At 36.4% G+C, this 24,101-nt stretch overlaps 1 protein-coding gene across 1 annotated transcript in view; it reads right to left on the reverse strand.

Annotated features, from left to right (window-relative positions):
* LOC135224146 (carbohydrate sulfotransferase 3-like) overlaps window positions 1-13,247 on the reverse strand; it is a 15,280-nt gene extending 2,033 nt beyond the window's left edge. The window contains exons 1-6 of the mRNA XM_064263027.1: window positions 12,983-13,247; window positions 10,531-10,617; window positions 8,391-8,694; window positions 5,614-5,773; window positions 4,317-4,526; window positions 276-528 (exon numbers count right to left, since the gene is read on the reverse strand). Coding sequence (XP_064119097.1) covers window positions 276-528; window positions 4,317-4,526; window positions 5,614-5,773; window positions 8,391-8,694; window positions 10,531-10,617; window positions 12,983-12,989 — 1,021 coding nt within the window. The 5' untranslated portion in view covers window positions 12,990-13,247. The remainder of the gene's footprint in view (window positions 1-275; window positions 529-4,316; window positions 4,527-5,613; window positions 5,774-8,390; window positions 8,695-10,530; window positions 10,618-12,982) is intronic.
* Between the last annotated feature and the right edge of the window lie 10,854 nt (window positions 13,248-24,101).

A 24,101-nucleotide genomic window follows, 5' to 3' on the forward strand; every position in this document is an offset into this window, starting at 1 on the left:
TGGACGTACCCTTAGTAAATTAGTCCTTAATGCAAACGTACATAAAAAATCTCCCTCTCTCTCTCATATATATATATATATATATATATATATATATATATATATATATATATTATATATATATATAATATATATATATGTGTGTGTGTCTGTGTATAATATATAGATGCATATATATATATATATATAATATATATATATATGCATACATACATACATTCATACATACATACATATACATACATATATATACTATATAAGAAGGCAACTCTTACCTATAGGATCTAAACAAAGCTGTTCGTAGGTTATACCCAGGACTCTCCCTGGGTATTCCTCCATTAGTCTTGGTGTTTGTATCATGTCGTCCTCAATCAAAGGACAGTATAATCCTGGATCCAACTTATGGAGTTGATGCTTGGCCATCGAATACAACGAACCCCTGGGGTCCCTTACCAAATTGATTACCTTCAGATCGACTTGGGGGTCGTCCAACAGCGGTCTCATCCAAGCCATCCGGATGCGAATGACCTTGAGGAAGTAGAAAATTGGCTAAGATTTTGCACGACCAATTCTGAATTAAAGCGTAGCTGTGAAAGGGATGATCCTTGACTTCAAAAAGGAATCGGATGGAACTCGGGTTAGCTGAGAATTCCAAAACTAGCTTTATGTTCAGTCAAATTGTTCCTTAGAATTTTCGTTCACAAAGAGCTGAATATTGTACTTACCTTTTCACAGCGGATATTCGTTGATTGTTTGAAAGCAGAATAAAAGTAAATGTAAAGATGAATCAGGGTACATTGTGAAAACCCACTAATGGTGGTTGGATAAAAACTAGCAACTGGACCATCGTTGCACACAGTTCACATCAGTAGGCCAGTATTCCACTTGTTTTATTGTTTTGAATGCTTACTCTAATCCCCTATTTCAGTTATCTATATCAGATATTTCCATTCGTAATTTTGTATCTATACTCACGAATATGAGAACCAAAGACAAAGACAGCGTGTAAATCAAAGGCCAACTCACAATAAAGGTTTTTACGTATCGAGATCCATTGTTACTTGCCCAGGTTTTTTCTTTTACTATTTTAAATATCGGTAAAAAATTAAAAAGTATTCATAACTATAGCATAACACGTTTTTGCAGTAAGTGGCTCGTACAAGACATGACCAGTCGAGGCGCCGTAAAGGCGATAACTCGTGAAGCTTCAAGTTAAACCATAAAAGGGTTAACATTATTTAAATGTGAATTTATGATATTTTAAAAATAAATCTTATTGGGGATGAAATTTAAAGATGCAATGTTTTATCTGCCGAAAGAATTTTCTTTTTATCTTCAATACTTTTGGAGATAATAACATTTGAATAACGCTTGGGTCGGGCTGGGTCGGGTCGCCAGAAATTCAATAATTAAAATATCATTTAAATGTGAATTTATGATACTTATATGGGATGAAATTTAAAGATGTAAGGTTTTATCTGCCGAAAGAGTTTTTCTTTTATCGTCAATGCTTTTGGCGATGTTAGCATTTGAATAGCGTCAGGGACTAATGCAATAATTAAAACATCATTTAAATGTGAATTTGTGATATTTACAAAAATAAAATCTTACATAGGATGAAATCTAAAGATGTAAGGTGTTATCTGTCGAAAGAAGTTTTCTTTTATCTTCAGTACTTTTGGAGAAGTTAGCATTTGATTAGCGTTAGGGCTGGGAAGTGCCGGACCGCCAGAAATGAGCCCGTTTCCAGTAAGACTTTGCTTCGCTCATAATAAATGTTTGGATATGATGTGCAGATCATCTTACTCAGTCCTCCTACGTCACATAATTCAACACGGAACCATAGCAACAAAATTCTATTCAGAAAAGATGAAAGATTCTTGACTCTCGAGGGGGTTATATGTTTGGATTTTGAAAAAATCGAAACGACAAGTGTGCAGAAAAGTAGATGACATACTGTTTATGGTAGAATCAGATGAGGTCGAAGAAATATTTGAAAGAAGGAAGAGTGGAATGGAGATGAGGAAATTGAAAGGTTATATGTTTGGATTTTGAAAAAAATCGAAGCGACAAGTGTGCAGAAAAGTAGATGACGTACTGTTTGTGGTAGAATCAGATGAGGTCGAAGAAATGTTTGAAAGAAGGAAGAGTGGAATGGAGATGAGGAAATTGAAAGTGTGAGTAAAGGAAAGCTTATGGTAATTGGAAAGAAGAAAACAAAGGAAAACACACAGCGGGGAAATTGGCCATGTATAGGTACTGTAGAAGAGTTGTAGATGTGAACTCAATTATTAATGCAATAATGGTATCACAAGAGATGATAAGAAGTGCCAAATGTAGAGGATTTAATGACTTTCCATACCCGAAATATATGTAAGATTAGCTGAGCAACCCCGCGCTACCTGGGAAAACTGAATGGCAGTCTACTGGTAAGGTAGGGAAGAGGAGAGGGGGAGGGGAGGGAGAGGGTAAGGGATTAGGTTGAGGTCCTACTGACAGTTCTACATTTTTCATGTGGACGTTCATCCTTCGAATAGTAGTGGGTGAACTGACAGTTATTACTGTGCTGTCTGTCCCTTTTATCTAGGTATTACTGTGGTGACTGTCCCTTTTATCCAGGTATTACTGTGCTGTCTGTCCCTTTTATCCATGTATTATTGTGGTGACTGTCCCATCTATCCAGGTATTACTGAGGCGACTGTCCATTTTAACTAGGTATTACTGTGCTGTCTGTCTCTTTCATCCAGGTATTACTATGGTGACTGTCCCTTTTATCCAGGTATTACTGAGGTGACTGCCCTTTTAATCCAGGTATTACTGTGCTGTCTATTACCTTTAACCAAGTATTCATGTGCTGTCTGCCCCTTTCATCCAGTTATTACTGTGGTTACTGTCCCTTTTATCTGGGTATTATTGTGGTGACTGTCCCTTTTATCCAGGTATCACTGTGCTGTCTGTTCATTTTGTCCAGGTATTACTGTGGTAACTGTCCCTTTTATTAAGGCATTGCTGTGGTGACTGTCCTCTTTATCCAGATATTACTGTGCTGTATGTCACCTTTAAACAGATATTTCTGTGTTGTCTGTCCCTTTTATGAAGGTATTACTATGGTAACTGTCCCTTTCATTCAGGTGTTACTTTGCTACAATTAAAGAGGAAATTCGCATTTGAATGAATAAAAAAATAAGAAAGATAGCACCGTATATATTGCACGTCGGTCTTAGCCAGCAGCTATTATGTATGCACCGATGGGAAGGCGTTCTCGGCTTCGGTTAATACAGAAAGCGGATCTCTACTTAGAGAAATTATCAATATAGGTTTTCAGTGTTGACTTCGTCGAGGTAATTAACAATTATATTTATAATTATCATAAATTATGACTAAAGTTCACGTAAATTCTGTTAAAAAATTGATGTTATAGGGAATTTATGGTTGCAGGTTAATCATATGTCTGACAACGCCTGGAAGAAAACCTGGAGTGGTCAGGGGAAAAATAACCACTAACTCATAAAGCACATGAAGGAAAACCTAGCGGAACTACTAAAAAGGAAAATTTCATTTGGTGTTTTATGTTTTTATGTCTGTCACGAGGGTGCGGGGTTGAGACTTACCCTATTATCTATCAGAAAAGTAGTAGTTATGCTACATGAAATCCGTCATGCTACACTCCATGATGCTTTCGAAATAACTCTCATACTTCACGAATGTCTAACCTGCGAGGAAATACGTTTGGGGTTTTCCTAGGCTTTAAGTAGGTATAAGTTTTAAGTTTTGAATAGGTTTTAAGTAGGTATAACTTCAACACTAATATAGAAAACGGAATGTACATTCACCCATCCATTTCATGCATACCTATTCTGATGGGGCTTACATGAATCCTCATTTTCTCAACCTCCAGTGTCATGTAACTCATTACAGCTTGATTTACCTGTCAGAAACTTTTTTTCTAATAACAACTCCAAGGTGGATCTCCTCCACCTTGGAGTTGTTATTAGATCCTTTGCTTACCTCCAGTCATTGGCCATTTACAAGTTATGACCATTTACTTTATAGCAGGACTTTCTATTTATTCAGGAGATTTTTTATCTTATCTGACAAATAATTTAATGTATAAATCCCTTTGCTAGTTTGTTTATTTGACTTCTTAGGGAATAAATAGTGGCATGTCATTTCAGACTAAAAAAGTTGCATAAGAGCTAACTGTTTTATTATCATTCTTAAGTAGATGGAATACTACTTATAAGTCTAAGGTTTTGGTCTTATACTATTTACAAATAAATGCATATATGGACACGCTCACAGATGTAATACCTTACCTTCATAACTCTTAAGTGCTCCCCACGGCAAGCTTTTCTTAACCGAGAGGGCTCAAGACAAATCGACCAATCCCTACAACGAGTCTTCGTAATCGGATGACGAAAGATGTTGAAAGACGATGCCCTGGTTTTCAGCCACATCGAGAAGTTACTGGATATGTTGCAGTATATCATATCTTTCAGAAGTGGGATGCCGGTCTCTTCCGTAACCTGGTTATGAATAGCTGGATATTACTTGATGGAATTACATTTGATTCTCGAAAGCTTGTGATGAGTAATCAGATCTTAAATGATGTTGCATTTTCGTCATGAAAATTTGAAATACAGTAATTATCCTTATCTTGAATATGATACTACAACTTTTACCCCTAGAACTTGTGATAATGAAACAATAGATTTGCAAAGTGCTTAAGAAATTACTTGTATTGATCTCATGGTTTTGTTTATTTTTTTTTTTTTTACAAAATGAGTTTGTTGTTTCATTTCCATAAATTCTCATCGGTAACTCGGTTATATTTGTTTGTAAATTTCTCTTTTGGAGTATTGTTGCTTTCGTGTCCCGGTTGTTCGTATATTCAGGATGTTCCCTTTATTTTACCTTTCAACAGAACTGAATCGAGAGAAAATTCTCTGGCCTGTAACACTTCCCTCACCTCTTTAGAGCCGTAACTCTTCTACTGAAAGATGGTTCAAATTTGTCTTCAGTACTACAATTTTGGCTCCTTTTTATTGACCTTAAAGAGAGTCATACGTCGAGTCGTCTTTCCAGTCACATCGCATGTTGACTGCCTAGTATTGAACAGTGCTTAAATTGCTGATTTATTGTGAATAGTATAATTTATCTGATTCCTGTAAGCTTTCCTCTTTTGGAAAACGAGCCTCCACTTCCCAACTTGATTATACCTTACCGTTTCCCTTCAAGCATCTATTCTATTTTTATTCTAAATCAGACTTGCCCATCCAATGCCTCTTTAGATAAAATGTTCTATTATATGTTTTCGTTCACCTATATAAATCCAAGACTCTTCTCGTATTTCTTTTTAGCTAGCATTATAACTGGAAAATTGTTGAGTAGTCAATAATCTAATGCGTTGTATATGGCACATTTCTTGTATTGTCCATCATCTCGATTTAAAGAAGTATTTCTTTCTCCCTGCTGACGTTTGCTTAAAAATTTCCTTTGACATCTGGTTTATTACGAATCAACTTTACTATTGCGTCACCATGATAAAATCGTACCTCTAGCGAAATAAGATTGGGCATCCCAAATATCGCTCATTACCACTAGGAAGCTCACCATCTCTTTCGTCGTAGCTCTGACGTGAAGCTCCGGTTCGAAGAGATACAAAACATTGTCGAACTGCGACAGGAGCTCTCCCAAGAAGCTGGTTCCGCTTCGAGCAGTCGAGCCAACCAGCACGACCACCCTTACTGGCTTTCCTTTGGAGCTCATGAGCCTGATGGAAAGTCAGAGCAGAGGAGAGGCAATTAAGGCAGTAGGGAAGCATTTATCAAATCACCTCCCTGATTTTTTTTTTTTTTTTATTATTGTAGGCTGTCAAACTAATCACCAGGGCACTGTCTATCATTCATCGCACAAGACAGAAAAGAAGGGTTGGAGTGGTTGGACAACAAGAGAAAGAGAATCTAAAAGTGGAATTGGGAGAATACCCCACAGTTGTATTAAGAAGTTATTATTAGGATGGTTGGACAGCAAGGCTGAAGGAAGATGGTAGGACTGGAGGTAAATAAAAAAAAACTAAAAACGCTGGACGCTGGAAACATCCTTTAAGTCATGCTTACTGTGCACCTCTTGAGGAGCACTGACGGCAAAATCACAGAACGGGAAGAAAATATTGCTATTATACTTATTTGCAAATCGCTGGTGAAAGTAGCTTTGTACAGCCCTTTATACTTTATACTTTATACTTTGAGTTTAACAGACCATCAATGATACAACAAAATAGATGGAGATTAGTTTTTTCATTCATCTAAATTAATTTTTCTTTACGAATAAAAATATATAACAGCCCAGCATTTTTACTTATTCAAGATATGAAATATGATATATTTAATTTTATACATATATAAAATATATATATATATATATATAGATATATATATATATATATATATATATATATATATATATATATATATATATATATATATATATATTTATATATATATATATATAATATATATATCTATTATATATATATATATATATATATATTAGATATATATATATATAAATTAATATATATATTGTGTGTGTGAAATTGAAGCCAGTGTCCCTGGTAGTAACGAAGCCGGATAACTTTTAATCAGTCATTCATTCATTCCCTTATTCCAACTAGTTAAGAGTATCTTAAATTTACTAGACTAATGAGCTGATTAACAGCTCTACTAAGGCCTGCCCGAAGGTTTTTGTTGTGGGATCCAAAGCACATTAAATCGAGAAATGCATTTATAATCGGAAATAAATTCCTATGATTCCTCACTGGCGGCCGCGAGAAGCGAGCTCGGACTACCAGATTGGTAGTCGAGTATGGAACCCACTCGTCCAGTGAGGAACATTCCAACCAGTATTGATAGTTGAATTCAGACTATCCAACCAATGTTGATAACGTGAATCCAATTGTTTGTAAAGGTTTGGCAGAAAACGTAAATGACGGTGTGAGTACTATCACTCAGTTTTATCAATCATGCCTTGTACAGCTCGCAGTGTTGATGTAATTAATACCTTAATCTCTCGCAGTGTTGATGTAATTGATAACTTAATCTCTCGCAGTGTTGATGTAATTAATACCTTAATCTCTCGCAGTGTTGATGTAATTAATACCTTAATCTCATTTAGAATCTTCTGTTATGTTGAGAGTTTAAATCGCGCCATAATTAGACTTTCCTTTCACTCATAAAAAAAAAATTTCATTTTTTTCCAAGGCACAGGTCTGTGAAAGCTTAAAGTGATCTGGGGTTAGTTCGTATATTTTATATGAAATGTTTCCCACACTTCTCAGCCAGAGCTGTCTGCTGTTGAGGTTCATGTTGGTAATGTTTAGGGGGCAGGTGTTTTTCTACACAGGTGCTGATTTTCATTCTCAATAGGTTATGTTAGTTTTTCACTTAACATTTTGTCGTGGATTGTTTGTTTGTATGTTGCTTTTACGTTGCATGGAAACCAGTGGTTATTCAGCAACGGGACCAACGGTTTACGTGACTTCCAAAACACGTCGAGAGTGAACTTCTATCACCAGAAACACACATCTCTCGCTCCTCAATGGAATGGCCGAGAATCGAACCCGCGACCACCGAGGTGGGACGCTAATACCATACCAACCACGCCGCTGAGGCGCTATTTTGCCGTGGAGAAAACTTCGCAGAAAGAGAAATCAGTAATTCTGAACATATTTCCAGGAAATGAAAGCCCGAAAAAGACGACAGAAACAATAGATAGTGGCTGGAATTGTTCTTCAAACAAAGCTTTTTTAACTTGAATCTTGTCCAAACGTCAACACATAAATAGAAAATAGCGTATTGATTGACTTTCTTTCCTTTTTCTGTAAATCGGCTGAAACCGTTTATGGACAGAATCAACAGACTACAATCCTAAAAGGGCTCCAAAGGGGAATCAGCCCTCAGAGAGAGATAAGTAATAGGAAAAGGTGATAAGTAAATGTGAGAACAGAAATTCAGTTCAGGAGACGTAGCAGAAAGTAGGAAATAATTTGCTCTTCGCTTAAACATTTGAGGGTCAGAATATTCCACAATTGCACTTAGCGAACTGTTTCAAGTTTTAGTTCCATCCAAACTAAAACTCCAAGCAAACCAACTAGTATTAAACCTGATACTAGAAAACTACAAACTTTTTTTAGCAGCAGCTTGCCTGGTGTTGCAAGCACAGCTAGGTCAGGCGTTTGCCGTTGTAGTACATTTTATGGAACAAACATGATACTCTCACTTAAGTCTATGCCACAAGTCACTATTAACTGACTGCTTGAATTAATTTCTGCGCTGATGACAGGAAACTAGTGCAGTGGAAACGTGACTAACAATAATAATCTGAATTACCTGCCATCAATTATGTCACTGTGATTGCTGCTGTCGACTTCTTCACTCATCTGCTCCCCATCCTCTTCTCCTTCTTCCTCCTCCACGTTGTTTTTGTCAGCATCAATGGCCGCGTTTTCTAGTTCGACCATTTTACGTCGTTCAAGCACAGCCTTAGGATTAAGCCCGATATTCTGCTCGAAGTGGGTCGTGAGAATGTCGACCAGACGCTGGAGTTCTCTTACCGCTCCCATCATCTGCTGTAAATTCTCTTCCTGGGCAGTAAGACGATTAGCATCTCCTGCACTCTCTTGCCTTCCTTTGTCTGTCAATAATTTATTTTTGGATTTATTATTACTGTTGTTGTGACTACTATCACCATAATGGCTTACTTCGATACTAAGCATGTAATTGGTCAACGTTTGGTTTCTTAACAGCAGTGAAAACAAGGCGTTTCACACATCTGTGCAATCTCCTTTCTGAGACGTCCAATGTTTAATATGTACAGACACACGATATGGGAGATTATTATGTTATAGAATTATATTTCATGTGAACCAAGCTGAAAAGAGCATGTACCTGTAAAACAAGATTCTGCGGTACAGGATGCATTTATGTCAAAAGAAAAACGATATATAAAATTAAGCCATAAATAACAATAAACATAGCTCAAGAACAAATTAAACTTCAATCAGCAACAATATAGGGTAGAAAAACAGTAGCGTATGATGCCTATGTAAATGCCGAGATTCTAATCTTGGATATTACTATAGTCGCTGCAAACTAGTCTAAAGGTTTATTTTTCTTGCCCTGACAACTTATCTAATAGGTTCATTGATATGTAACCATGGTGTGATAAATTAGCCTTCTGATTCATTGCTTGCAGATGGTGAATGATTTCAGCGGGAATTATTACTGTAAAAGAGTTAACGTCACTTTTAACGTTACAGCAATCTCTTCCATTCCTGTGCATGAGAGTTCATTCATGAGGTACCTACCGGATTTCATCTGATTGCTTTCCGTTTTTCATTTAAATCATTTGCATGCAAGATAATTGACGGATGATTTTTCGAATTCAAATGACCTCTCAAAATTAGTTATTTTTTCTGCAAACTTGAAGGTTGGAGTCCAAAAGCGATGAAGTTAGTCACTAGGTTAATCTACTAATCTACAGATTCAATTAATCGGCGGTAATACCAGTTTAACGCTTTGTTACGTTCGTCCGTTTGCTCCATCCATCGCTTGTCATTATAAAAAAAGAATAGTTTTCGCCTAAATTGGAAATTTGACTAGGGTTTCAAACTAAATAATATCATAGACTTCGGTATAATTGCTGTTATTCTTATTTTATATTTTCATTAATCTCATAAAAAATAACCCATACTCGATATTTTCCATCTGTCCACCCGCCTGTGAATGTAACTATTTAAAGCCCGGGACGCAGTGTTACCATGCGCGAGCAACACAGGCAGGTGGGCAGATGGAAAAAAACCGTCGAAAGGTTTGGGATATGGTAACAATTCGCGCAGTTATGTTTACGATCTCATTTCGCGAGTTTCTGGCTACGATCCTTAAGGAGGTTAGCAGCGTATAATGCAATGTCCCATTTTACTGCGACAGATGCTTTAACAATGCAGGAAGGTTAGATTATTCTGGGATTGCATGAATAAAACTAGTATTAGAGCTTCAAAGACAGGTAGGAGTTGTCAACTTGGATTCTTAATCTCCAGACGCTGTCGAATTGTAACTTTCACGTAAGTTGGATTAATACAGAAAATAACTACGTCTACTTTAGTTCGGGATACCGAGCTTAGATCTTGGCCGCTTCCCTCCCTAAGCTGGAACCTTGCCATGTGGTTTATTCTGAATCTGGAACTGACAAACGTAAAATTTGAATCTGGAACTGACCAACGTAAAATTTGAATCTGGAACTGACCAAAGTAAAATTTGAATCTGGAATTGACAAATGTAAAATTTGAATCTGGAAGTGACCAACGTAAAATTTGAATCTGGAAGTGACCAACGTAAAATTTGAATCTGGAACTGACCAACGTAAAATTTGAATCTGGAACTGACCAACGTAAAATTTGAATCTGGAACTGACCAACGTATAATTTTCATCTGGAACTGACCAACGTAATCACTCCGTCCCATAACTTACCAGGATTGTTAGTGTTCTGCAGAAACGAGAAAACGACGAAAATAGTTACTGCAACCAGTATAATTTGCTTCCGGAAGATCATGTTACCTGGAAAAACAGTATTAAAGAATAGTGTTACTTATATCGCGGTGAACACCTGTAACACTATTATTATAATCATATTATTTCAAAATTAGCTGGCTCTCTTATGTCGCAGTGAACATCTGTAATACTATTATTATAATCATATTATTTCAAAATTAGCTCTCTCTCTCTCTCTCTCTCTCTCTCTCTCTGTAGGTGATGACACATGTTCAGACTATTAGATTATGCTAATGTAAGTTTTTCACACCTGTTTCTGAAACTAACATATAACTAATTCGTGAATTGTAGATTTTAACTAGCTGTTTCATTTTAAAAAGCAAATAAAATATATATTAAGACATTAAAGAGAACAGTTGCAAATGGAAGAAAATATTGATAGCATTTTCAAGAAACTCTCTCTCTCTCTCTCTCTCTCTCTCTCTCTCCATTAAAAAGTCATTAACTGTAATACCGTAAAACGTTTTGTCAGGCCGCGATACATTTATTTAAAAAGTAATTAACAGGTTTTCAAAAGTAAGAGGCTCCTTTTGGTAACTTTAGTCAGCGCGCCCGCGCGCACACACACACATACACACACTCACTCTCTCTCTCTCTCTCTCTCTCTCTCTCAGGAGGACACATCGATTTACTCGCACTGGGACCTATGATGTCATTCAGCGCCGAAACGGAAATTGACAGTAAAATGTTTGAAAGGTGTACAGGAGTAAAACCTCGCAATTGCACTATGAATCAATTGATAGGAAAGGGCGGGAAGTGAGATGGAAGAAAGAGAATATGGAAGGAGGTACAGTAAAAGAAACGAAAGGGGTCGCTGCAAATAACACAAAGTAATCCCTACAGTGCACCGCACGGGGTTCACTTACGGCACTACCTTCTTACGGGGAAATACAACTTGTATAGTACGTCCATTGTCAGATATCTCATTCCTCTGTTAGATTTCATGTGTCTGTAATACAGAGATTAAGGCAGAGGTAATATAGGATGTGTATGCAGTTTCAGATTCGCTGTTTATTTTTGGAATCCCTCCTACCGGGCCCCACCTGATCCATCAGGCCGGTACCTGTAATCATTTTATATCATCTTGGTTTCCGCGGTGATCGTCATCAGTCTATAATGCATTATTTAAGTTATATTCCTGTCGCTCCCCAGTCAATCATTCAAGCCGGCTTCTGAGCAGTTTTTTGTAATTTCGAAACATCAGCTTCAGGTCCGTATACTTTATCCAGACACTTGTGGCATAATCTACAGACACTGACTAAACTCTCAGTTGTTATTCGATATTTATGGCCGAATCAATATCAGACAGATTTAAAATATGCCATCTACAGCATACAGTTTTAATTACATTGACTATCAAGTTTTATCAAGTGCAAATACTAATGGATAGTTTCACTAATACATCTATAATAAATTTGAAGGACTGTGAGAGAGAGGTAAAAAAAATATGTAAATTAGCAATTAGTAAAAACAAAAATGAAAAATAAAAGTTCATTATTCATTCAAGAGGATAGAAGTAAATAGGGCCGGAAATAACCATTCGTCATCTGGTTATTTGGACGCCAGGAAACTTATCTTGGGATTGAAGAAAGGTTTAGGAAGGCCTATCGGTAGTGGCCAAAGGATATCATAGGGATCATACAAAAGAAGCCATAATCTAACTACGTTAAATATTTTAGAGGGGAAAAACAAATTCGTGTATGAAAAGTTTTTCTTAGTCGAAGTCGTGTCAACTATAATTATATATGGATGCAATGTGTTGAAATTAATTAACACGTGAATAAAAAAAACTGGTTTCACTTTGGCTAAAATGTTCGCATATCACTGGGAAATATTCTAGTCAGAGAAAATGTACGATAATTAGTACGCTCATGCTTCCCATCTTAATTACTACGAATGACTGCTTTAGCCCGTGAATAACTAGCTTTATCAAAAAAGATAATGTCCTTCTTAACTTAACGATAAATTTCTAAACCCGTATAATCAAATGAGTGATGGGCATATGCCGAGATAGGTGAAAGTAATTTCCGACTTGTGCAATTGTTCCTGGAACCCAAAAGGCTGAACTGATATCAGGGTCTCTCGTATTTTGATGTTTCTTTTAAGAAGTCATTTTTAAAATAGGTAGATATGTAAAAGTGCCGTGAGAGCGCCACGGCAATCAGTAATGTTGCTGCTGAACTTTTGCCAAATAAGAATGTTTCATTGAGGACTTAGTTAACAGCAGTCAATAAAGGAACACTTAGCTTATATTTCCCCTTCTTTTCATGTATCTTGACATGTAGGAACTAAAACCTGTATCCGAACGTAATCAATACAAAGCTAGGCTTTATGCAATCTTATTTTTTCATAGATAACCTTCAGCACTTACTGCTCATGTGTATCAAATATCACTAACGTTTCAGATTTCTTGAAATTGTTTCATAACTTCCTCCCTGGAGAGTTAGTGTATTTCCGCTTGAAGGACACTGTTTTAATTTTGGAATTGAAGACACTTATATTATTTTCACATGTCACGTTCCAAATCCTCCTTTGTGCTCAGCTCTTATCCTTAAGGCCTGTCCAGGAGTGAGTGTTGTCCACACGACGGCAGAGTTGACGAATGGGCGGACTTGCCCGACCCGACGATGCCAGCACCTTGTCGAGTGTCGTACGAAAACCATGGTGGCTAGTATTGCTCAGAAAAGAAATTGTTGTGCTGCATAATAATTTGCGTATGTATAAAGAAAAAGACGAGAATGTGGTGCAAAGATTGGCTAAATAGGAGAGGTTTACAGGAGTCATACAAGAATAGTACGTAACTACAAAATGTCTATGAACTTGATTATGGAAACTATATGAGAATAAGCGTGAGCACATTCCATCATGGCCACTGATTCTATACATTCGTAGCAAAGGTAGAGCCATACATCAGAAAACAAGGTACAAACATGCGACACAGCGAAACAGCAGAGGCTCGATTGGAAGCAACGCTGACATTTTTAGTAATAGAGAGAGAGAGAGAGAGACTGGTACCAGAATAGAAATGAAGAAAAAATTACCAAAACGGTTCGAGAGAGAGAGAGAGAGTGGAATAAGTATGAAGCAAAATTGCCAAATGAACAGCTTCTTGTTTTTTTTTATTTCATAATGACAGCAGTCATTTGGGCAAATGACCTTGCAGAAAAGCTGGATTGAACCGGAATATTTTTGTCAAGTCTTTCTTTCTTGCCTTGGCAGAAATAGTGTCTAGGAAGAAGTCCTATCAAAAGATTTATGTCATTCAGTAGCAATTTTGGTTTTACTCTGGGAATTATAAGAATAGTTGAAGATATTTGGTGTCAGTATAGGGAGCCACGACCGCATAATTATGCATGTATTAGTGATATATATATATATATATATATATATATATATATATATATATATATATATATATACATCATACATATATAGTATATACATACATACATATATATATATACATATATATATATATATATATATATATATATATACTGTATGTGTTATGTATATATGTTGTATTTATATATTCAAATTGATAAGACATTTGCTTACGTTAATTCATTTTTGTGAGATCCAGTTACCTCATCCATTGGCTTTTCTTTATTTGCTTGTAAGCTAAATGCCAGGTCATGCTGAGGTTACAAAGATCTATGAAAAAACAGTCCTTTTATTTTTTTTTTTTAGTTAATGAGGCCCCTATGATAACGTAAGTCTGGCAGTGTCCTGCCTCCAGTACTTGTCCCAGATCACCGGGAACCGACTGGTAATTTCGCTCAACACGGGCACGACCATTTCGCTGGTTTGCCCGGTATATGAACCCGATGACATGCTTGCCCGCCGATCAGGCCTTTTACTCATAAGAAATTCCTTGACCAAAGCCATACGAAGGACCTACAAGCACGGTTGTGATATGTTCTCCCCCATAACCGTGACGCTTTTCGTCGAGCTCTAAGACCCACAGGTGCTGCTAAATCAGTCAGTTGAATGAATATGTATTACCTTTTCACATTCGGGCTGGATATCGATCATGTTATTAGCGTTAGGCCAAATGAAGATAGTGCTTTTGAAAACCGGACGTGGTCGTAATGAATTCGATTTTGGTCATTATTTTAAGCAAAGTATTCTCCTTAACCTGGGCTATAATTTAACTTACATGAATTTCACGCATTCTCGTCAACATAATTATCACCAACATTAGTGTTTATTTTTGGAGGCCAAACTAGCAGGCCTCCTTCGGTCAATCAAGTGGATCCCTCTTATTTATTGTTACAGTTATACTTTTTCACAACTTTTTCTCTTTTATACTTTTCATACACTATCATTTTTTAATGTCTCTAAGCTCTCAAGTTTGTGTCCCGTACACACACACACACACACACACACACACACACTTCACTTCTTATGGCATTGTTGCATTTTTGGGTGCCTTCTATATTCACAGTACGGTTATAGGCTTATTTGCATCCATTGGTGTATTGCTATATTAGGTCTTTACTTAAAGTATCAAAGTTTCATAGTCACTACATCAAATCGCATGTTTTACGTACAATACGTGTTTTTAAACAAGTAGCATTAACGGAATTTAGGACATTTGCAACAATCTTTTAACAAGCGCCAGTGCCCAAACCACCTCACGCTGAGCGGAGACTCTTATGGAAAAGATAAGGTTTTATAATCTGCTACTTACTATTACACATTTTTTTAAATTGATACGCAAATCGACTGGCATGATAAGACGGGAGCTATCCGTTTGGCTTCTTTATTCATTTAAATGTTATGAATACGTCAGGAAGCAATTATGATTATTAGAGGCAGTTGCAGTAGTTTATTCTTTTGAATGAATGAATGGTTACGTATTGGACCAACACATTCAAATATATTCTTTTAAAAGCTGCAGTCTTTAGGTGCTGATAATCCTGTTTCACTTCGTTTAGTATCCACGATAGCCAGTGCCTTGAGAGCCACGAAGAAGTATACGTCTCCCTATCTCACTTTACTATTTCTACCACTTTTTGAGGGTCATTTTTTCATCCCACCTGTATAGCCTACATTCTATTACACTCTAATTTAAATGTCTTTTCCAGTCCATCCAACTAAATCTTTCAGTATGCTCTTGTATTTTGTCCGTGAGAGATCCCCTGTCTCTTCTTACTTCGCTTCGTTTTTGGTAGATGGTTCCCAGACTCCAAAATGTATTCGTTTGTACTCAGCTTACTCATAAGCTGGTTAGTAATCCTTCGTTTGGGTTCAGCATTCATCTGCCAGCATTTATCACACATCCTTAGAGCAGTGACCCTATGAAAATCTAATTAGGCTACTATACTAACCTCCTTAGGCGAGCTCCCCGCCGCCAATCGCCCCCTCCCCCAACAATACTCCCCCATTCCGTCCTATGTCAATACGATGCCAATCGTCCCGCACATCTGCACTGTCGGGTGAGGAAAATCATGCCTGGTCAAACCATTAGGATTCCCGGGGAGGTTACTATTGATTCATTTTAACGCAGCCTCTAGCTAACATGGGCTCGTGTTCCTAGAGCGACCCCCTGTCACGGAGAGGTTCCAAATTATATGCCATAAGATCAAAATTATTTTCTATTTATCATTATGTAAAGTTTCTTCTTAAGCCATGTGTGACCGCCATAACGAATTATCCGCAAAATTCAAACCTTAATGTTTTTATGGCTAAAAAGTTTGGTGCCCGCTTATCTAACCTGATATACGTTGATAAGGTAGCCATGCTCAAGCAGCATCTAAGGATGAGGTCGTATATGGGTAAATACATAGATTTACTTCAGCTTTCGGTCACTTCGCTCTTTTCTGCAGGAGTGAGGCCTTCGGTGTATCTTCTTTTTATATATAATGTGTACTTTCCCATTCCCATTAGTATTTGCAGTGTCCATTGCTTGTTGCTTATATTGTTAAAAGCAAGTATGTCGGAAAGCCCAATATCTAGTGTCAGTTTACAAATTATTCCTCGTGCTTTTGGTTCTGAACAATTGAGAAGCTCCTCAGTGGCGTGATCGGTATGGTCTTGATCTGCCACCTCAGTGGCCGCGAGTTCGATTCTCGGCCATTCCACTGAGGGGTGAGATATGTGTATTTCTGGTGATAGAAGTGCACTCTCGACGTGGTTCGGAAGTCACGTAAAGCCGTTGGTCCCGTTGCTGAATAACCACTGGTTCCATGCACCATACAAACAAGCAAACAAACTGAACAGTTGAGGCTGAACTTTCAGTTCAAAACATTTTTAGAGTTCCAAACTCATCTCTAAACTTCTGTATCATTGCAAACACTAAGGTCGAGCTATTTTTTTTAGCCGACCCTCAGTGTGCTGATATATTCCATTTGCAATGTTCGATTTGCTATTTGTTAAATCCTTAAATTGGGTTTAATATTCTAGATGATGTTTTCTTTATCTATAAACTACCTGATATATATATATATATATATATATATATATTATATATATATATATATATATATATATATATATATATATATATCAGGAGTAATAAAGATAAAACATCATCTAGAATATTAAACCCAAAAATTGCTGTATATATACATATATATATACATATATATATATATATATATATATATAATAATATAATATATTATATATGTATATATGTATTGTATGTTGTATGTATGTTATAGATTATCCACACACACACACACACTACACACATATATATATATATATATATATATATATATATATATAATATAATATATATATTTACAGAAATGTAGGATTTATTATCCGAGATGGTTTTATCTTTATTACTCCTGAAATATGTGGTTTCACAATAGCCATTCTTTATTTTTTTTACTGCCTGGACGTTAAAGATTTTTTTTTCACTATAGCAATATGTTTGCCGTAAGTAATGGGTCAGCAACATATCTTTATTCCCTATATTTTTTTATATCATAACATCATCTTAATATTAGATTTTTATCTTATGAGGGAATTTTTATCTGATAATGGGTTCTTGGAAAAGATTGTTTTATTTTCATTTGGTTCAAAGCTATATATATTGTCTGTTTTCTCATGGAATATTTCAAATCAGTCTTTATTTTGTTGATAACTCAACAACAAACTGACATAGCTTCTTCACGACTGTACCTGCTTTATGTACCACTTCATTAGTCCCTCATTTCCCCTCCACATGCCTCTGTCTAATCATATGCTACACCTGCGGGGACACTTGTTCGTTATTCCAATCAATGCGCGGCGATGGCAAAACGTTGGAGTTTTCAAAGGAGCTTTCACATAACTGGTTCACCTAATAAATTCAGATAATTTTGAATGAAATGTAGAGACGCCTAAAAACTAGAAACAAAAAAGAAAAAAAGAAATACTGTATGAGAAACTGAACAAAGAGCAGAAAATCGTTGCGTACAAAGTATCAAGTCAGGGAACTTATCGAGAGGAACTGGATGGAGTCTTGTGTTTTTCGAAACACGGAGGGACGGTTCCTTCTAATTTCCTTATGTCTTCTAAATTACGCATGTAAGATGTCTACTGTTGACAGCTCTGAAATTGTCCGTTTTCTAGTCTTTGCAGCTTGTAGCTGTTCGAAATGGCTGTTTTCTAATCAAGTCTGATTTTTGTTCTTTTTGGGTTTTTTTTTTACCTTAAGTGAAACACTTTCCTTGTTTGAACGAGCTCCTTTACAGAAATATGTGAGAGATGTCTCTTTATATATAGGAAGAGTGTTCCACTTAAGGTAAAGTAGATATGAAATTAATAAAATCATCGACATAAGAATAGTAGAAGGCACTCCGCACGGCAAAAAAAAAAAACGAAAAGAGCAAAAAGCAAACTTGATTAGAAAACAACCATTTTGAACAGCTGCAAACTGCAAAGACTAGAAAAGAGTCAATTTCAGAGCTGTCAACAGTAAAATCTTACATACATAATTTAGAAGACATAAGGAAATTAAAGGAACTGTTCCCTCCTTGTTTAAAAAAACACGACTCCCTCCAGTTCCTCCCCATAGTTCCCTGACATGGCAATTTGTTCCAACGCTTTTCTGCACTTTTGTTCAGTTGCGAACCCAGGTCTTTCAATTGAAAGACAAGCCGTTCCCAACCAACCCACACAAGTCATAAAAGAAGTTGGAACCTAAGTACCACTCTACCTAAGGCTTTAGCTGTGGAGGCTAACTTGCCTTGCATTCTCAACTGGTACATTGCGAAAGACCACAGGTCCATCCAGGAGACTGGCTGGAGAGCTGCTATAGTGGTGGCCTCCATGTTAGCTGCCTCTTGTTACGAGAGGGAGATCCTTTCCACAGCAAGTTGCTGTAGCAAGGACACGGGACTAGTCGAACCAGGTCCACGTCAGCAATGCGTGTAGGAGCGCTTCTGTCAAGGCAGAGGAGTTGGAAAGAAGCTTCTTCAAGCGGTTCGATTGAAACCGGGGACTGCCTTATATGTACTAAACCATACAACTTTTATTAGCTGATGATGTGTCAAATTGGTTTTTATCGTTTCAAGGCAACAGGCTTAAACTAGTCTGTTCACCTCAGTTGTGTGTTTAGCTTTTGATGTATGATCTCTTGGAGAGAATTTTATTTCTTCGTAGACGGAGAACGACCCTGCATACGTACCTGACACCGGCCCACAGACAAAGGCCTTTCCTTGTGGGGGAGTCCTGTAACGGCCACATGGTGAGCCTACCATCAAAATCTCCTTTCTCCCACGATGACTAATGCGGGAGGATAAACCTTGCAGTCAAGTGAAACAAATTCTCCTGCATGTCTTTTATGCAAATATCTTGATTACCATTATCGTCACTTTTCATGTAATATTATCATTGTGTACGTATATTGTTATGCCAGCTTTTCAGTCCTATAGGTACTAATGTTTAATTGCCATTCAAATGTCTTGTATCCATTCATATGTATAAATTTATGTCTGTGAAGAAACACAGATACTTGAATTTAATCCCTTCCTCTAGCTGTCAAGAGGTCGGACTTACTTTCAGGCTCGCATGAGCTATTGAACTGTGTGAAGGTTTTGTAAATAAATTAGTATGCTGTAGACTCCATATCTTACTCGTACATCACCTCACAATCAAATAATACAAGAATTTTCAAGGAAGAACAGTCTTTGTGGTATATATGAAACTAAAAAACTTTGGTATACAAAAATATGATGTGAGGGGTGTTGAGAGTTATATTACCAGAAGAAAAGCTACTGAAAGGAATTAAGTTTTATGATTAAAGAGAACCATTTAGAGTTGGAAGAGTGACTGATTTGGCATAAAAAAAAGGGTCTGGGACAAAAGTGCGTTGTCTCCAATGATTGTTCAGTTTCCTTATGGTGGAGTGATGTGAGAAATCAGCGAAGGATGGTAGCTTTTGGTGAAAGTAGTGGGATAAGGAAATGAACTGTGAGTGACATGTGGAATGGATGATGTGCGAATGATAGAGCTGATTGGGGAAAGTATTTGCAAGAACAAAATGTTAAAATTAAAAAGGAACAAGAATAATATTATGAATGTACATGGAAACCAGGAAGGTGGTGCAATGATTGTCAATATGGATATTGGTAGAATGGAGCTAAGTGATCAGTACTACAGACATTTGGTAGTAAATATAACTGATGATGGTAGGAAAAAAGTATACTAAAAAATTCTATGGAAGCCAAAATATCTGTGGTTATGTATAAAGGTGTTATATTGGGCCAACACTCCTTTAAGAAAATGTGTGGATATTCAATGCAAAGGAAAAAATAAAGTCGAAACTGATGGAAGTAACTGCTTCGGTGATATATAGTACTGTGCAATAAGAATTTTGAAAGGGACATATATGCGATACACAGAGATGGTAAAAAGATTTGTTTAGATGAAAAGCTAGATCAGTTTATTATGCAATATTATCATATGAGAAGAATAGAAACTGTATAATTCAGAAGTGTTAAGAGGTTATATGGTATGAGAGGTACTGGAAAGGGAGAGCATTAGTATCAAATCCAGAAAATGTGTCGCAAAGATATTGGTAGCGGGTACAGTTTGTATTCAGTAAAGAACAAATCTTAACGAAATAAAACTGGAAGAGTATTGACTTTGGGTAAAATTATAATATATTACGTTTACCAATTTTATCTACCAAATCAAAAGTTTGGCAACATACTTTTATTTGTTGGAAAATCCAAAATTTATCCAGTCTTCAGTCAATATCAATAGTTCAGTACCATGACTCCAAATCACAGAAAATTCATAGAGTTTCTTGTATTCAAGTATTCATCCTCAGGATTATTGTACAGTATAATTACATCTGTAGGTATGGTTCTTCCATGTAACATTTTTTTTTAGTACATTATTGTATAATACAAAACATGCCTTAGTTTACTGTAAAATACTCTGATAAGTACAGTACAAAAACATATTTGCTTGCGTTTCTTTTTGTTACCATTTTTGATCGGCATATCGGCATGTATAATCAAAGTATTTGAATTTGCTGCCCATACAATCTATGCCAAGAAACTTGAAGTCAAGAACACCACAGTAAGGGTCATCTATAAGTACTGTACACATGTGCAGTACATACCTAAACATTTCATTGTACTTTTGAATTTTTGTTTTATATGATCAATGCACCTAATCTGTCACCTACTATACTCTGTTTTTTTTCATCTGTCCATCCGCCTGTGGTGTTTTTGTACGGTAACACTGCGGCCTGGGCTTTAGATAGTTACATTCAGCTTACATTCAACGATTATAATAATATCCTATTTTGAATATTAACGGTGTAATTCGCATAGAGTAAATTATTAAAACACTTTTCAGTTGCAAATGTACACCCAGATATCCTTTTATTTACCTAAAACTTACAAATAGCGTAACTATCTAAACCCTGGGATGCAGTGTTACCATACAAAAACACCACAGGCGGATGGACAGATGAAAAAAAACAGAGTATATAGTCATCTATATACCATGGCCACATTTCATTCAATGTAATGACTGTTACAACTTTATTTAGCTTGCTGCATTTCTGCATTACTACAAGAGGGATTTTAAGGAAAAACATTTTTTGGGCTGTATTTAATGTAGTATACAAAACTTGCATTTGTTCATGGGTTTCAGGGGCTTCATTGTGTATCTGTAAACAATAATTCTTGCCTTAGGAAGATTGGGCTGGGATGTGACTAGTTTAACAGGGTATAGTATTTGACCCCAGATGTCTTCTACTCTTAAATATTGCTTGTAGAATGCCATCTTTATTGACTGATTGTGTATAATAAAGTTGATCATAATAATCCCAGAGCACAGATAATAGCCCCTATTGAGGCATTTTCTTCAATAAAGTATCGTGAAAGTACTTCTTTCTGTATGTTAAGTCAAAGAAAACAGAGGTTACTGAACTGTGTAATTAACAGTTTCTAGGGTTTTGTTGTCTGAGGTTAGGCTAAGTTTCGGAATTGACTACTAGCTTGAGGTAGGGGTCAGGCATGTCTCCTATTCTATCAGACTTTTAGTTTTCTGTAAAAGAAAACTATTGAGATGGCTTTGTCTGTTGGTCAGCACTTTTTCTGTCTGCCCTCAGATCTTAAAAACTACTGAGGTTAGAGGGCTACAAATTGGATGTTGATCATCCACCTTCCAATTATCAAACATACCAAATTGCAGCCCTCTAGCCAGCCTCAGTAGTTTTTATTAGTTTTTTGTGAACGAAACTATTGTGCCGGTTTTGTTGTCTGTCTTTACATCTGTCGCCCTCAGATCTATAAAAACTACTGAGGCTAGAGGGCTGCAAATTGGTAGAGACAGTCCAAAGTTATTAGCAATCCGGTTTTATGGCGCCGAAAAGCTCTGAAAATTAGTGGCCGAAATGTGCCTATTTCTGGTTATCAGCTCCTATACATACCTAACAGAGGCACCATTAACTGGTTATTGGTGCCAAAATCCTGTTATAACCACCGAAAATCAATGATTTTCGGTTATCGGCAATTTTCGCTTTTCACCAAGCTGTCGGAATGGAACCCCCGCCGATAACCTGGGACTGCCTGTAAGTATTTTGATCATCCACCCTTCAATCATCAAACATACCAGATTGCAACCCTCTAGCCTCAGTAGTTTTAATTTTGTCTAAAGTTAAAGTTAGCCATGGATTGTGCATCTGGTGAGCAACAGGAGAGCTGCCTGTCATAGTTGATGGTTTTATACAGCATTATACGTTGTACAGAAAATTCGATTGCACCAAAGTTTACTAGTTTTATTTAAGGTTAAATTTACCCATAATCATGTGTCTGGCACACACTATAGGATAGGCCACCACTGGGCCTTGGCTGAAAGCTTCATGGGCTGCAGCTCATACAGAAAACTCAATTGTGCGAAAAAAAACAAAAAAAACTTTGTTGCATTTTTTACTTATTTCCAGTTATCAACACCCATACTGCAATACTACTATAAATGATCAGATATGCATGTTATGTTTCTGTAGCAATAGTTTGGAGGAAAACTCAGATCTAAATAGTACCAACAAAAGTAGATGATTAGCATTGATAAATAAAGAAAATAATGAAATAGAAATTTACCCATTTTAGGATGAAATTAAGAAGAGATTTTGCCTGGTGACACCAAAGCTTACTAATTACAGATCTCCTCACTTGGACATGATTTTGTCATACAAGTACTAAAATTAAAAATTCTTAGAAAATCAAGCCAAGAAACACATTCAAAGTGATCATTCAAAATACTACAGTAAAGATCTAGACTTCTCCAGGCTATGTAGGACAATTGTGAGCAGTACCCAGGGAGGCACAAAAGTAACTCAGGTTTAGGCTGGTGATTCCTTCCAAAAAGACCACAGTACTCACCATGGTTGCTGGAAATTAGCAATCACTTGAGCATGATCCATCACCTCACAGACAAGAGATGCAATTAACTTTACTGCAAACAGTTAGTTTTGTATTTGTGGGGGATTACAAAACTAAGAATGGGAAAAATTGCATGTGGTGATTCTGATGTTTTAAAAAATTAGAATACCTAATTAGGTAGTTTGGTTCAGGCATAGTACAAGCCAAAAAATAGTAAAGCACAGCATTTTTTTCATGAATTCTTTTCTTCAATTGACTTTTAAGCTACAGTATAATCAAATTCTTAAAAATGCAAGTAGTTTTATGGTATACATGTGCTACAAATCCAAAAGCTATAAAGCCCTTTGCAACCTTTTAATAACTTTGTGCTTGATCATTCAGATGAATTAATTCATTTTCAAAAATAAATGTGCATAAACTGGCCAGCATATTTTTACAAACATTGCCCAAAGCCAACCTCTGAGGTTCTCCGCTAAATTTTGGGATCTAGAAGTAGCATTATAATATTCTATATAATATTTTGGAAGAACCACAATGACTATACATACTCTGTAAGGCTTCAAATATGGTGGAGACAGAATTCAAGAAAGCCAAATATCTATCACAATGAAAAGCTGATCATTCTGTTATAGGAAAAATATTACGCTG

The sequence above is a fragment of the Macrobrachium nipponense genome, chromosome 10 (assembly GCF_015104395.2).
Source record: "Macrobrachium nipponense isolate FS-2020 chromosome 10, ASM1510439v2, whole genome shotgun sequence".
NCBI classification, from domain to species: Eukaryota; Metazoa; Arthropoda; class Malacostraca; order Decapoda; family Palaemonidae; genus Macrobrachium; species Macrobrachium nipponense.